At 38.3% G+C, this 14,137-nt stretch overlaps 1 protein-coding gene across 1 annotated transcript in view; it reads right to left on the reverse strand.

Annotated features, from left to right (window-relative positions):
* Nucleotides 1-207: 207 nt before the first annotated feature.
* Nucleotides 208-14,137, reverse strand: part of LOC135479310 (cilium assembly protein DZIP1L-like) — a 36,401-nt gene continuing 22,471 nt past the window's right edge. Inside the window, 7 exon segments of the mRNA XM_064759133.1 lie at nt 208-5,751; nt 8,107-8,192; nt 9,411-9,490; nt 11,146-11,220; nt 12,203-12,329; nt 12,546-12,758; nt 13,175-13,460. Coding sequence (XP_064615203.1) covers nt 5,669-5,751; nt 8,107-8,192; nt 9,411-9,490; nt 11,146-11,220; nt 12,203-12,329; nt 12,546-12,758; nt 13,175-13,460 — 950 coding nt within the window. The 3' untranslated portion in view covers nt 208-5,668.

Below are 14,137 nucleotides of genomic sequence, written 5' to 3' on the forward strand. Positions count from 1 at the left end.
CTAACAGAATATTTATGTTGAATTTATACAATACGTGTGTTAAATTTAACAGAACAATCTGATGTAATATAACATAATTCATTCTGGAATCACTCAGGCAGCAATCTATCTCTTCAAATTAAGATGACTTTTTTTGAGTGCAGTTCGTCCACATATGAGCACATTGAGACCTTGCTTGAAAAGATATAACGACCAAAAAAGAAGGGAGATGTTAGATTAATATTTTATTGTCATGCGAATACGTATGTGCGCTGTATATACAGACAGAGAGAATGAAACAGGCAGTTATAAATGATATAACGGACTTTAATACAAAGAAAGGTAATCAATTATCACGGGAACTCGGTAAAACTAGATAGAATCCTTGAGCAGGCTATTGTTATGTAAAGATTCAATACTATACGCGCTACTACACATAATAATTTTGTAAACAGGCAAACGCCAAACATAAAACGTGACACACTAATGTAGGCTATACCCTTGCTTCTATTATGCATAAAGATGTAATTTTAAACCGAGTCAAATTGTAGTCAATCTGAAAAAAAAAATACTGCACCGGGCCCAGTTTCAGGAAGCGGCGTGCGACACTTTTTTATCGTATGTTTGTCGTACGACATTTCATACGTCACTATTACCGCACCATTGTCCTAAATGTGCTATTATCGTGCATGTACGGACATCTATGTGTAACTGGGCCCAGATACCTATAACACGTGATGATTCCATAAAACTGGTGAGACTTGGAATTATACTGTTTCATTTCTGCATAGACCTCAGTAATTACAAACTAAAATTCTGCTTTAACAAATAATCGTACAGACCGCAACGTCACGTAAATATTACGACTCCGTACGTGTAAAAACGTAAACATGTATTGTTATTATTTTAAAATGTAACAGCCCAGTGAACACGTATGTAACTTGCTTCTATTTTGCATGGAGACGACGTAATTTTAAAACAAGTGAATTTGTAATCAATCTGAGAAAAACACTGAAAGTGTTAAGTAGATCAAAAAACTACAGTCTGATAAAATACATGCCTCAATTGAACACGCTGCAGTAGTGAACCATTCAGATAAATCCACACTTTGCTGTAGTGAACCAATCAGTTAAATCCATACAAATATAGACCAAGATGGCGGACAAAAGGCGGTTTCGGACTATGGAGAAAGTGGACAAGAGTAAGGCAACCAGTGGAAAAATAATAAGAAACAAATAAACATCATTTACAAGAAATCGGTACATTCAAAACCACATGGGAAAACATCTATTTGTAAAACACTTCATTGCATCAACGAAGAGTGTTAGAAAACATCGAGTGTAATATTTTTTCGAAGAACACAAGTGTGTGGATAAAAGAATAAGGAATGTCTGTTTGTATTCTGACCATGCAGATCATAACAAATTTGAAATCTGTGAAATCAGACATACAGTTCAAATAGGGTGATCCTAATCATCTACCGACACAGAGATAAAACGAGGTAAGATGTTTGTTCTATAATACCTGGGTTACAGGTTGTCTGGAATACGTTCATCAGTGTACGCACGCCGAAGGGTAAAGTTGGCCTGTAATGCGGTTATTGTGCCAGCAGGTACAGTACCTTTACAAATTCTGTTAAACCTACGTTGACGGTATAAGAAGAAAAAAGAGTTAATTCATTCTATGATCTTAACCGCGACCGAATTTCACACGACCCCTTCCTGTGATGGTTGTGGAAGTAAAACCACGCACAAAACAAAATTCCGTACCTTTCTACGACGCTTGTAACCTTATACATATAGATTTTTTTGCACTGAACCGACACGAAGCAGACCCTGAATTCGCCACAACAAAAACTTATATTTTACCCAAACACCTCGATTGTGACGTGATATGACAGTGCTTGCTAACTTGAATCTCTCTACAATGTATGTACATGTATATCATAGCCGGGACTGACAGGTTTTGTTTTTTGGTTGTTTTGGGTTTTTTAAAATGAGGATTAAAAGTTTTATTTACTTATTTGATTGGTGTTTTAGGCCGTTTCCACATCAAAATGTTTCACTAATACGAAGGTGGCCAGCATTCGGGGCCTTAAACATTATCCTGTCGAACTCCATAACAGCGATCCAATAAAATCATCCCAGGCAGGCCTGCAATGGTTGGATTCTTAATTTGAGATATATCATTATACGATATTTATCAGATAGCATATAACAAGTTTAACCGTATAGGGAATTTCAGCGCTCTCTTCAAACATACATATACAAGTCAATGTTCTCATAGATACTGGGCAATGTTATCATAAATACAAGTCGACAAACGTATAAAAAAAATTCATTTCATATCAATATATACATTTGAAATCAATAATTGTCAATTCAATAAATCCGGGTAATTTCTAAAAATTAAATTCACAAATTATTATGCAATCAATAAAGTCTACGTAGAAAATAATCAACGCGTGAGCGTATATGGTCTATAAATCGAATAAAATATAAGTAGGCTAATTAACCTATCTAAGGTATCACTTGCCGATATTATATCTGTATAGTTCCAGCTATTTTATGAACTTTCCTCACGAGACAGTACAATATCTATCACCAACAAAGTTTGATTATCTGCGGGGCACAAAAACTATGTATAACCATTTCATACGTGAAAAGATTCCATATACTAAATAGAGTAACAACAACAACATATTCACTGTATAACGGTAATGCTATTTAAAATGCTGTCTGAAAACACAAGGACACAAGATGAGTAATACACACATATCTGACCTTAAATTTTGTCTCTGCCACGAAGCGATTTTTCACAAAAGTAGAAACTTTGCAAGACTGCAAAAGTAAAGCTTACAGTTATATATGCTGCATAGTGTATGGTTCAAAAAGTTAAAGTAGCGACAACTATGTCTGTACACTAGTCAGACAGCCTTTATAATGCTTTATAACGAGGATACATCTGGACGGTTACTCAGTTCTTTCAGGACAGGGGGCGGGGTGCGGTAATCTGTCCGCGCCAGCAATTGAACAAATTACTGAAAGTTTTATAAAATCAAGGTACAAAAATATAATGATGACATTTGCATTTGGCCTACACAACAAAAAATATTCCATACAAAATCAAAGAAATCAATGTAATGAAATCTCAGCTAAAAAAACATGAAAAACATGTGGAAAAACATGGCTTTTGAATGCACGGTCGTTTAATGCAAACGTAAATTATTATGCCTCTGAAATCAATCAGAATAAACATTCTGCTCTGTCTTAGCAAACAAATAATAAAGGTCAAAGTTTGAGCAAAGTCAACGTTTTTTTTTAACTTTTGTCTGAGACAAAAAGACCCTCTGTGTTTTGTTTGCTTGTGGTTTAATTTTTTGACAGAAGCACCAATAGCAGAAAACAAATTTTTCATTTTATTCTTGTAAGTTATCATTTAATGTCATTTTTATCTTCAACCTTTAGTTCTTTCACACATGGGCTTCACTAACACTGCAAACAATGCTCTTACTTTGGTTGTTTGAATAAGCACGGATAAGGCTTGCACTAAGAAACAATAGACTGAGCAGACTCTTATCATGGGTTTTCTGGAAAAAAAAAAGAGACCCAACAAGAAAGATATATCAAAGATGATAAAATAATGCTAAGAGAAGGGGACAAACAGGATCAAAGAGTATCACATAAAATATCTACATTTTAAAAGTTACAGGGTGTAAAATGGATGCTTAAAAAATCTAAGGGGACACAATATGTAAAAGCTTGGACGGCTTACATCTTAACAAGCACAAGGAGCAACAAGAACAATGGGTGACATTTCAATTTCAAGGCACAAAATGTAAATTAACATATAACAGGATACTTTTGTTGTCACTTCATTGGACAGAATAATGATGGCACCTGCCAATCAAAAATCTCTTTAAAAAACATGGACGTCTTTTAGATTTTGTTTTTTTTTTTTACGAGTAAAATTCCCATAATGCACTAAGATGAGTTGGGACATCAGGTATACATGTGTGTATATGGACGGTAAGTTTAACAGCACGATTCCCCAAAAATCGACATAACAAAATGACTATGCATAAGACACCGGTTTAGGAGGGAAACCCTGCAGGCCTCAAGAAGGAGTCATCTCAAATTTCCAAACAAGAGAAGGGACCATATCACAACTTCAGGCGCAATGTATTAATCAATCAAAAAGTTAATTGCTATTATGCAATATATAGTAAGTACAGCCATTTTTCTTTCTAATCTGTTTCACATGCAAGAAAAAAATGCAGAATTGAAAGCAATTCAACAGTAAATCCAGACAAAATATCTGACATTGCCACTGAAACAAACACCACCATATTATGAATAAAATACCTGATCCACACCAGTGGATAAAATTCAATTTAAAATGACTGAATCTCAGTATTGACGGTAAGTCATCTGTTATATTTCATTGAAATAAAGTGGACAATCACACTAGTTACCGCAGTAAAAAGAACAAAGTATCTGTGTACACCCAGGAAGATACATGCACAAACATTTTTAAGTGGTGCTTACATTTTCCTGTATCCTGTACATTTAGCACCCACACGTAGTTGACAAAACTTTGTAGCAAAGGGAATATTTGAAAATGTAAAATTACTTACTATTCAACACTTTAATCATACAGTGTTAAACAGATCCATTTTTGCCTCCCTTTATAACAGGCTTTCATTTGGTAAAGGATTGTTGCCACTTTGCACAAGGTTGCTGCCACTCACTGTAGGATTGTTGCCAGTTAGTACAGGATGGTTGTCACTCAGCACAAGGTTGCTGCTACTCCCTGCAGGATTGTTTCTATTCAGCCAAGGACTGTTGCCACTTAGTATTGTTGCTACTGATTGTTAGGGATTGCTGTATTCCTAACACATGATGAAGTGGAGACTTTTTCTCTCTTACATTTTATATTCCCTACACTAAGTATATATATATCAGCCTTTTTCTCATATCATAAGGGCATATTATTTTCTATTTACTATGCCATATGTCACCTAACAGAACTCTGAAATCATACCTGTTTTGGTACAGTACAGAATCACAGATATCATGCAATTCTGTATCATAGGGAACTAATGACGTATGAAACCTTCAAACTACACACAGCAACAGACCTGAAAAACATTGCTATTTTGTTACCTATTCGAATAGATACAGGTAAACCAAACTAAATATGCTGCAGTCCTTTCATTTGTAACTGACATCAGAGTGTACTGGATATAGCCTGAACATAGTCCAGATAAAATTACTATTGTTCTTAGTATTCTTAATTATTTCTTACAGCCAAAGAAAATGTTAGAGCACCTTTGTCACATAACTGCATAATACTTTAGATTTTTCTGCCCTATCATTGACTCGTTGCTGACAGATGTCTCCAATGCAATATTATGCAATATGTCATCTGCAGACGTCAACGCCAGATGTCATCTGCAGATGTCTATGTCAGATGTCATCTCCAGATGTCTATGCCAGATGTCATCTCCAGATGTCTATGTCAGATGTCATCTCCAGATGTCTATGTTAGATGTCTACGTCAGATGTCATCTCCAGATGTTAACACCAGATGTCATCTTCAGATGTCTACGCCAGGTGTCATCTCCAGATGTCGCCTCTAGATGTTAATGCCAGATGTCGCCTCTAGATGTTAATGCCAGATGTCACCACTAGATGTCACTGATGTCTGAGTCCCAGTCTGTAAGACTCACCACAGAGTCTTTCACAGAGCTAGGTGCTGGTGAACTCATGGCTGAAACATTGATATGCAATTGATGGGAATTCGTGAGACATTCCACACACACACACACACAAAATACATAAATCCTCTGTTTATATTTTACTGAAAGCTTCAAAGCTTATTATAACCTCATACAATAAAGCCAGGTGGAAGTACATTATACCCTGTACATGAGAATAACACTATCCGACAGCTTTCAGAAATGAGGGAAGTCTCGAGTAGCAGAATCAACACTGCAGGTGTAAACCATTTCATCAAGAAGACACTTTTATATCAAATGCTAGTGAATTATCACTTAGATTAACACCAAGAAATTTAATTCAATGTTTTAATAATTGGCAATATTTCCTCCATAATTTGACAGCCTATATATAAAAACTTGTTACTTCTGCAAAGTCACAACTACTTGGAGATAATGTAGCGGAAGCCTATCACCTTTGGCCAGAGGTGCAGAAGTTAAAAAAAACAACACATTTTCCCGGCATTTGGCTTAATGTTGCACATGTGAATCACCGCTGATACATTAGGATATGTCAGATCAATTTCTAAACTAAACAGAAGACCAAGAAAAAGAGACAACCTTGATTTCCCAGAATATCACAGAGAAATATCTAAAGCTACCTTCCACCAACTACCACTCCAAGCACTCCAAGCACTCTATCAAACAAAGCTAAAATATTTATCACCATAAGAACTAAATTGTCCATGTAGAAAGAGAAAGAGAGAGAGAGAAAAGTAAACAGTATACTACTAACTTGAATGTTCAAATAAAAGTAATTTCTGCGAAAATGTGCGTTGTGTAGAGTGGAGTTGCAAATGAGAAATAATTATCTTTTGAATACGACAACAAACTTAAGTGGTTTAGTAATTGTAATTATTTGATAAAAATTGTGAGATCAAAACTCTGCTTTTGCCAAATTAGAAGTAGATGTGAAATTTTATTATGTAGCTTGCATTCACATTGCAGTGTCCTTGAAGAAAATCACATTTAGGTTAACTGAAACTGGAATTGCTCAAAACAAAAATGCCAGAGCTCAAAATAATGCTGTTGCTCAAAATGATATACAGCTGAAAATTTGCTATTTGCAGTGTGAGACACATCACAAGATAATGCTGTTGGTCAAACTAAGACAAAGCTCAAATCACACTGCGAGTCTCCACGGCTCAGTTGGATATCGCGCTAGCGTAGCATAATGACCCATCGGTTGCTGTGAGTTCAAGTCCAGATCAAGCTTGCTTCCTCTCGAGGCATACATGGGATGGTCTTCCAACAACCTGCAGATGGTCGTGGGTTTGCCCTGGGCTCTGCCCGGTTTCCTCCCACCATAATGCTGGCCGCCGTCGTAAAAGTGAAATATTCTTGAGAACGGCGTAAAACACCAATCAAATAAATAAACAAACAAATGACACTATTGTCCACTCTCAGACAGCTCAAAATGGAGGTATGCTCAATGTAATTCTGTGTTCAAACTGAAACAGCTCAAGATAGCGCTTGTTTCAAAATGATACATAGCCCCAAAAAAGTTGAATTCAAAATGAAACAGCTCAAAATATTAAATACTTCAAAACAAAATATGGGCCTGAATTGAGCTGTGCTTAAACTGTGAGACAGCTCAAAGCTTAAAGTGAGTCTGTGCTTAAAATTAAGCTGTGCCACTTGAATGAGGTTGTGCTCAAAATTTAGGTGTGTCTTCACTCCAATGAGGGGGTGTTCAAAATTAAGTTGTCTTCACTAAAAAACGCGACTGTGCTCAAAATTAAGCTGTTTTCACTCAAATGAGGCTGTGCTCAAAATTTAACTGTGTCTTCACTCAAATGAGGGTGTGTTCAAAATTAAGCTGTCTTCACTCAAACACGACTGTGCTCAAAATTAAGCTGTCTTCATTCAAATGAGGCTGTGCTCAAAATTGTTTTCACCCTAATGAGGCTGTGCTCAAAATTTAGCTGTCTCCACTCAAATGAGGCTGTGTTCTTCATTAAGCTGTGTCTTCACCCATGTGACTGTGCTTACCATTAAACTGTGTTTTCACTCAAATGAGGCTGTGCTCAAAATTAAGCGGTGTCTTCAATCAAATGAGGCAGTGATCAAAATGAGGCTAAGATTAAAAGCAAGAAAAATAAAAAAAATAAAAAGAACATGGCTACTACAAAGTGACACAAAGACCTGTGATTATATGCAGGTTACCTCAAGTTGTACTGGAGGCTGAAATAAGGGAACACAAACATTGGTGAGTGATGATCAAAACCATATACTGACAGACACATTGATAATGATGTGCAGAACACATAAACTATTTCATTTATATCTGTTTAGATTCAACATTTCAAAATTGCAGAAATATTTTTGGATTTCTTAAGTCCCCTTACCTCTTGAAGATGACCCCCATTTACTGGTGCCATATGTGTTCGAGGACTGATCTGTGTCGGCAAAACTAGCTCTACCCACAGCGTGCCTGAAGAGTGACAACGAAGGCAGATTACTCCAATGAAAAAACACAGTATAAACACAAGGAAATAAAATGGTGTTTTCACTTTCTCGATACTTGACAGTCAAAAATTTTAAGGATCATAATCAGAAAACCTTGAGCTCTGTCAACGAAAAATTAGTCATTTTTGAGCACTTCTCATTTAAAATGAATGTGTACTTAATCACAGGGCTTCTGGTACCCAAAAACAAATGTGTACTTAGTCATAGGGCTGCCGGTACCCAAAAACAAATGTGTACTTAGTCATAGGGCTGCCGGTACCCAAAAACAAATGTGTACTTAATCATGGGGCTGTCGGTACCGAAAAACAAATGTGTACTTAGTCATAGGGCTGCCGGTACCCAAAAACAAATGTGCACTTAGTCATAGGGCTGCCATTACCCAAAAACAAATGTGTACTTAATCATAGGGCTGCCATTACCCAAAAACAAATGTGTACTTAATCATAGGGCTGCCAGTACCCAAAAACAAATGTGTACTTAATCATGGGGCTGCCGGTACCCAAAAACAAATGTGTACTTAATCATGGGGCTGCCGGTACCCAAAAACAAATGTGTACTTAATCATAGGGCTGCCGGTACCGAAAAAACACAGGGCTTCCCGTACACAATGCTGCCTTGCTGGATTAAATTAAAGCTTGCACACTGCTAGATTGTCGGCCTGTCACTGAGGCAGAGCACAGTCGAGTACATTTTCTACTGACACTTTATGTACCTAAATATGAGAATCTTTCGTATTTCCAACAAAACCACAGGTGGCAATAGTGGCAACAACAGGATATAGACATGTTTTTCACTTCGTAGCAGTAACGACACAAGCTTATAAATTTCAACAAATATTTCATTGCTGTTTAAGGTCATGCTGAAAAATTTTGCACTTGAATTAGTATGGAAACTGGGTAAAACCACCAACCTTGGGCGAACTTTCCCATATGTAACATACAGATAAGCAACAAAATATTGGTGGAGGAAAAATGGTCTCCAGCGAGTATTATGAGCGATTAAACGGCAGCATGAACGTCACCTAAGCCTCATGAAGTGTGTCATAGCAAACGAGTGATAAAACGGCAGCCTGAACGTCATCTAAGCCTGATGAAGTGTGACACAGCAACTGAACAACAGGTTTGGCATTCACTACGATACATGTATGTATGCGCATGTCAGACGGGAAGTACACGTAACTCACTTCTGAGGCTTGATAGGAGCGACTCCGTCGTTCTCCTCCAGGGAGGAAATATCAGGGAAGCTGTCATCGTCTTTAAAACCCTGAGAAAAAACACAGACGTAAGTATATGGTCATGAAAAATGTCTTATGAAAAAATGTGAGAATGTTACATCCTCAACCTGATAACCTTTCAGCACAAATGTGTTCATGTCTTAACCTGATAACCCATCAGCACAAATGTGTTCATGTCTTAACCTGATAACCTTTCGGCACAAATGTGTTATGTCTTAACCTCATAACCCATCAGCACAAATGTGTTCATGTCTTAACTTGATAACCCATCAGCACAGTGTTCATGTCTTAACCTGATAACCCATCAGCACAAATGTGTTCATGTCTTAACTTGATAACCCATCAGCACAAATCTGTTCATGTCTTAACCTGATAACCTTTCAACACAAATGTGTTCATGTCTTAACCTGATAACCCGTCAGAACAAATGTGTTCATGTCTTAACCTGATAACCCATCAGCACAAATGTGTTCATGTCTTAACTTGATAACCCATCAGCACAAATGTGTTCATGTCTTAACTTGATAACCCATCAGCACAGTGTTCATGTCTTAACCTGATAACCCATCAGCACAAATGTGTTCATGTCTTAACTTGATAACCCATCAGCACAAATCTGTTCATGTCTTAACCTGATAACCTTTCAACACAAATGTGTTCATGTCTTAACCTGATAACCCATCAGCACAAATGTGTTCATGTCTTAACCTGATAACCCGTCAGAACAAATGTGTTCATGTCTTAACCTGATAACCCATCAGAACAAATGTGTTCATGTCTTAACTTGATAACCTTTCAGCACAAATGTGTTCATACCAAGTTAGACACCTCATATTTAGTGGACTAATTCAGTTTTATTTTTCATTTTAGATTCTTACATGAACAGTCTTAATGTTCCATGACATCGAGTCAATGTACACAAATCTACCTTTTCCTCCAAGTTGTACAAAAGATGAACTCTGATGGAAATATTAAGACTCTCAGGGAAAAAAATGTTTCAATGTAATAGTTTTAAGAAATTCTATCTATTTTTCATCACTCAGTTTTAACTGTTATTTTACTCTTTACTGTATACGTAAACTCTCATGACATCACAGATTTATCACGGGGATTTATCACGGAGTTTGTGAAAACAGTCTGGCCATCTTGAGATGAGGAGCATTAACCATATCAAAGACAAACCATACACAGGACCGTGGTCATAGCAAACTTAGTTCTGTCCTCGTTATGAAGTGCACAACTTTAACATTACTTACTTCTGTCAGATATAGGCCACAAAGGCCTACTTACAACAGACATAACACATAACACATGCTTGTGAGAAAGTGTTATTTACACAAAGGCATCAGCACCATGGGTGAAAGGAACTGAAGTGCTCAGCGTGAACCACTAACCTCTGGCAAGTTTCTAACAAACTTTACCATACATGAAATACTACGCTGAGATGGTCCTTAACCCTTATATGCATAAAAGATGAAAAGGGCATCAAAACCTGGACATCAAAATATCACTGTAAAACTGCTAAGTCAAATCAAAGAAATTGTACTTTCAAAGAGTGATTCCTCAAAAATCATTGGTTTTCTTAAGATGCGATTGGGTACATTTAAATTTATCAGAATAAAGAACATGTAAGTTCATGGACTTGAAATGTGTGTTCGAATTTCTGTAGAATGAAAGTACTTACTGGCAGATCATCATCTTGACCATGAGATGACCCCATAGTGTCCACAGCCCCGGCTGGCTTCTGACCTTTACGACCCTGAAGAGAAGCAACACAGTGATGAGATTCGCTTTTCACAGTACATGTAGTTTGTGGGGCATGTAATGGAAACATGTCTGCACTACTCTGAGTTACATGTACAATGTCAAAAGCACATAATGATGTGACATGAGGCATGGTGTCTCTTAGAGGCATGACCCTTTTCTGTGACATGAGGCATGGCCTTTTTCTGTGACATGAGGCATGACCTTTTTCTGTGATATGAGGCATGGCCTCTGTGACATGAGGTGTGGCCTCTGTGACATGAGGTATGGCCTCTTTCTGTGACATGAAGCATGGCCTCTTTCTGTAACATGAGACATGAGCTTTTTCTGTGACATGAGGCATGACCTTTTCTGTGACACGAGGCATGACCTTTTCTGTGATATGAGGCATGGCCTCTTCCTGTGACATGAGGTATGACCCCTTTCTGTGAAATGAAGCATGACCTTTTTCTATGACATGATGTCCCTTCTCCGTCATACATTTTCTGAAAATTCTCCTGGTGAGTCTTCAATAAACTGTAGGTGCCCAAATTCCTCAAGCTTTTTGTATATGAAAGAGAAACTTTCAGTGCAATTTATGCACATGTTTTAAGTTGATTTTGGACACAAAACTACATTAGCTGGAGTGGCCAGTTTCAGGGCTTCAGAGTAATGCCTTCAGAATAACCTTGAATAAACACTGTGCCAGCATGCAGAAAGGTTGAAGAATTACAGTTAGTTAACCACGTCATCATGAACAAATATAGCCCTGTTGAGACTTATTCATTTGTCTGACTGGTGCTAAACACCTTGCTTAAGGATTCTTCACTAAAGACACCTTTGACCTTTGCCAGGTACCTGAAAAGTCTCCTGAATTAATGGCACTGGATTTAAACATGCAAATTAATTGCTTTTGCCATAAACATATCATAACTATTTCTCATTTTTTTTTCTTCCTTTCATCAGACAGGAGGAGATAACTTTTGTATTAGACATACACTTAGCTGGAACTCGATGGAGCGTGAGAGCTCAGCCACTTTCTGTCCTTTAGGCGCGGCTACGGGTGGCCTGGCTTGACTGGTCACATTACCCGAGGTAGGCTTCAGGTCCAGTTCTTCTAAATCACTGTAACACATCCAAAGAGCGACTGACTGATTGATTGAAAACACTCGTTGATAAACAAAATAGATGCATTAATCGGAGGGAGGTGCAGTCTGTGAGTTGTGTGCCCTACTGAACAAAATTTTGTGGAGTTGAACAAAATGTTGTGATGTTCTACAAAATGCTGTCACGTCATGCACACACCTGAGAAATTGTACGCTGTGTTGTGACATTGCCTACCTGACACCGTCAGAATCCCAGTCACTGATGTTGTCCGGGGGTCGAGTCTGTATAGGTGGCTGTGCCCTGGGTGAGGGTGAAGCCCTGGGGCGAGGCACGGGGCGCGAGGCCTGGGGGAAGCCGAGGCGCCCGTCTACCTGACCTTCATCCTCAGAATCCTCCTCCTCCTCCTCGTCACTGTCCCAGTTTGTGCTCGTCCATTCAGTCGTTGACCTGAGCATGACAAAGAATGAAGGATTACCAATTAATGCCACATCTGCAGTATTACAACTGTGTCGTGAGGTGATGTTAGAATCAGGTAACAATTGTGGATTTCAAAATGAGTCTTTTGTCCACCCTCCATACCATGTTTTATTAGCATTCTGTCACCTCCATCACCATTTCCTATCAGTATCAATGTCTTAATAACATCTATTAATTTGTATATCACACCCTCACCAATATTTTCGCATGTACTACCACCTACTAGTTGGCATGTCTTTCTATCAGCTGTATGTTGTACCATCTTCTTTATCTCAGCATCCAAGAGGACATCAAAAAGAAAAAGAAGCAAACCAAAAACATGCTGATGTTGAATTAATAAATCAGTGACACACCCACTTCCCCTTTCTGCGCATTCATACACTCACCCTGTACTCTGCAGAGGTGTGTTTGTCCCATTTCTCCATGGAGAGGTGGATCTCTGAGTTGGTTTGGGCGGGACTTGGTGACTGGGCGGAGCTTGGCGGTTTATTGGCGCCTGCTGACTGGGAGTGGGTTGGTGATGGACGGGTGATTGGCGTGTCCTTGGCATAGGCCCAGAAGCAGCAGGTCTACGGGTGTCAGAAGAGGGTCTAGAGCCTGAAGCAAGGTTTCCCTGGTGCACGTTAACGGATCTACTGCTGCCATATGTGCTGTTTGAGGCTGTTCTGTTACCTGTTACCAGTGATGGTTACAATTTATTACACTGTACATTACGCAAAAAATATTGCAGGACTAAAAAAATCCAAGGGTACATGTAGAGAGGGGGGAAAATTCCTCCACTAACATTCAAATCTATGCACATATCAACCTTCCTTCTCGATGGGGGACAAACATACAAATGTACGCATATATCCACCTTCCTTCTCAACAGGTGACAAACATACAAATGTACACACATATCCACCTTCCTTCTCGACAAGGGACAAACATACAAATGTATGCACATATCAACCTTCCTTCTTGACAGGGACAAACATACAAATGTATGCACATATCAACCTTCCTTTTACACAAGGGACAAACATACAAATGTATGCACATGTCAACCTTCCTTCTCGACAAGGGACAAACATACAAATGTATGCACATATCCACCTTCCTTCTTGACAGGGACAAACATACAAATGTATGCACATATCCACCTTCCTTCTTGACAGGGACAAACATACAAATGTATGCACATGTCAACCTTCCTTCTCCACAAGGGACAAACATACCAATGTATGCACATATCCACCTTCCTTCTTGACAGGGACAAACATACAAATGTATGCACATATCCACCTTCCTTCTTGACAGGTGACAAACATACAAATGTATGCACATGTCAACCTTCCTTCTCCACAAGG

This window comes from Liolophura sinensis, chromosome 12 (genome assembly GCF_032854445.1).
Source record: "Liolophura sinensis isolate JHLJ2023 chromosome 12, CUHK_Ljap_v2, whole genome shotgun sequence".
In the NCBI taxonomy this organism is placed as follows: Eukaryota; Metazoa; Mollusca; class Polyplacophora; order Chitonida; family Chitonidae; genus Liolophura; species Liolophura sinensis.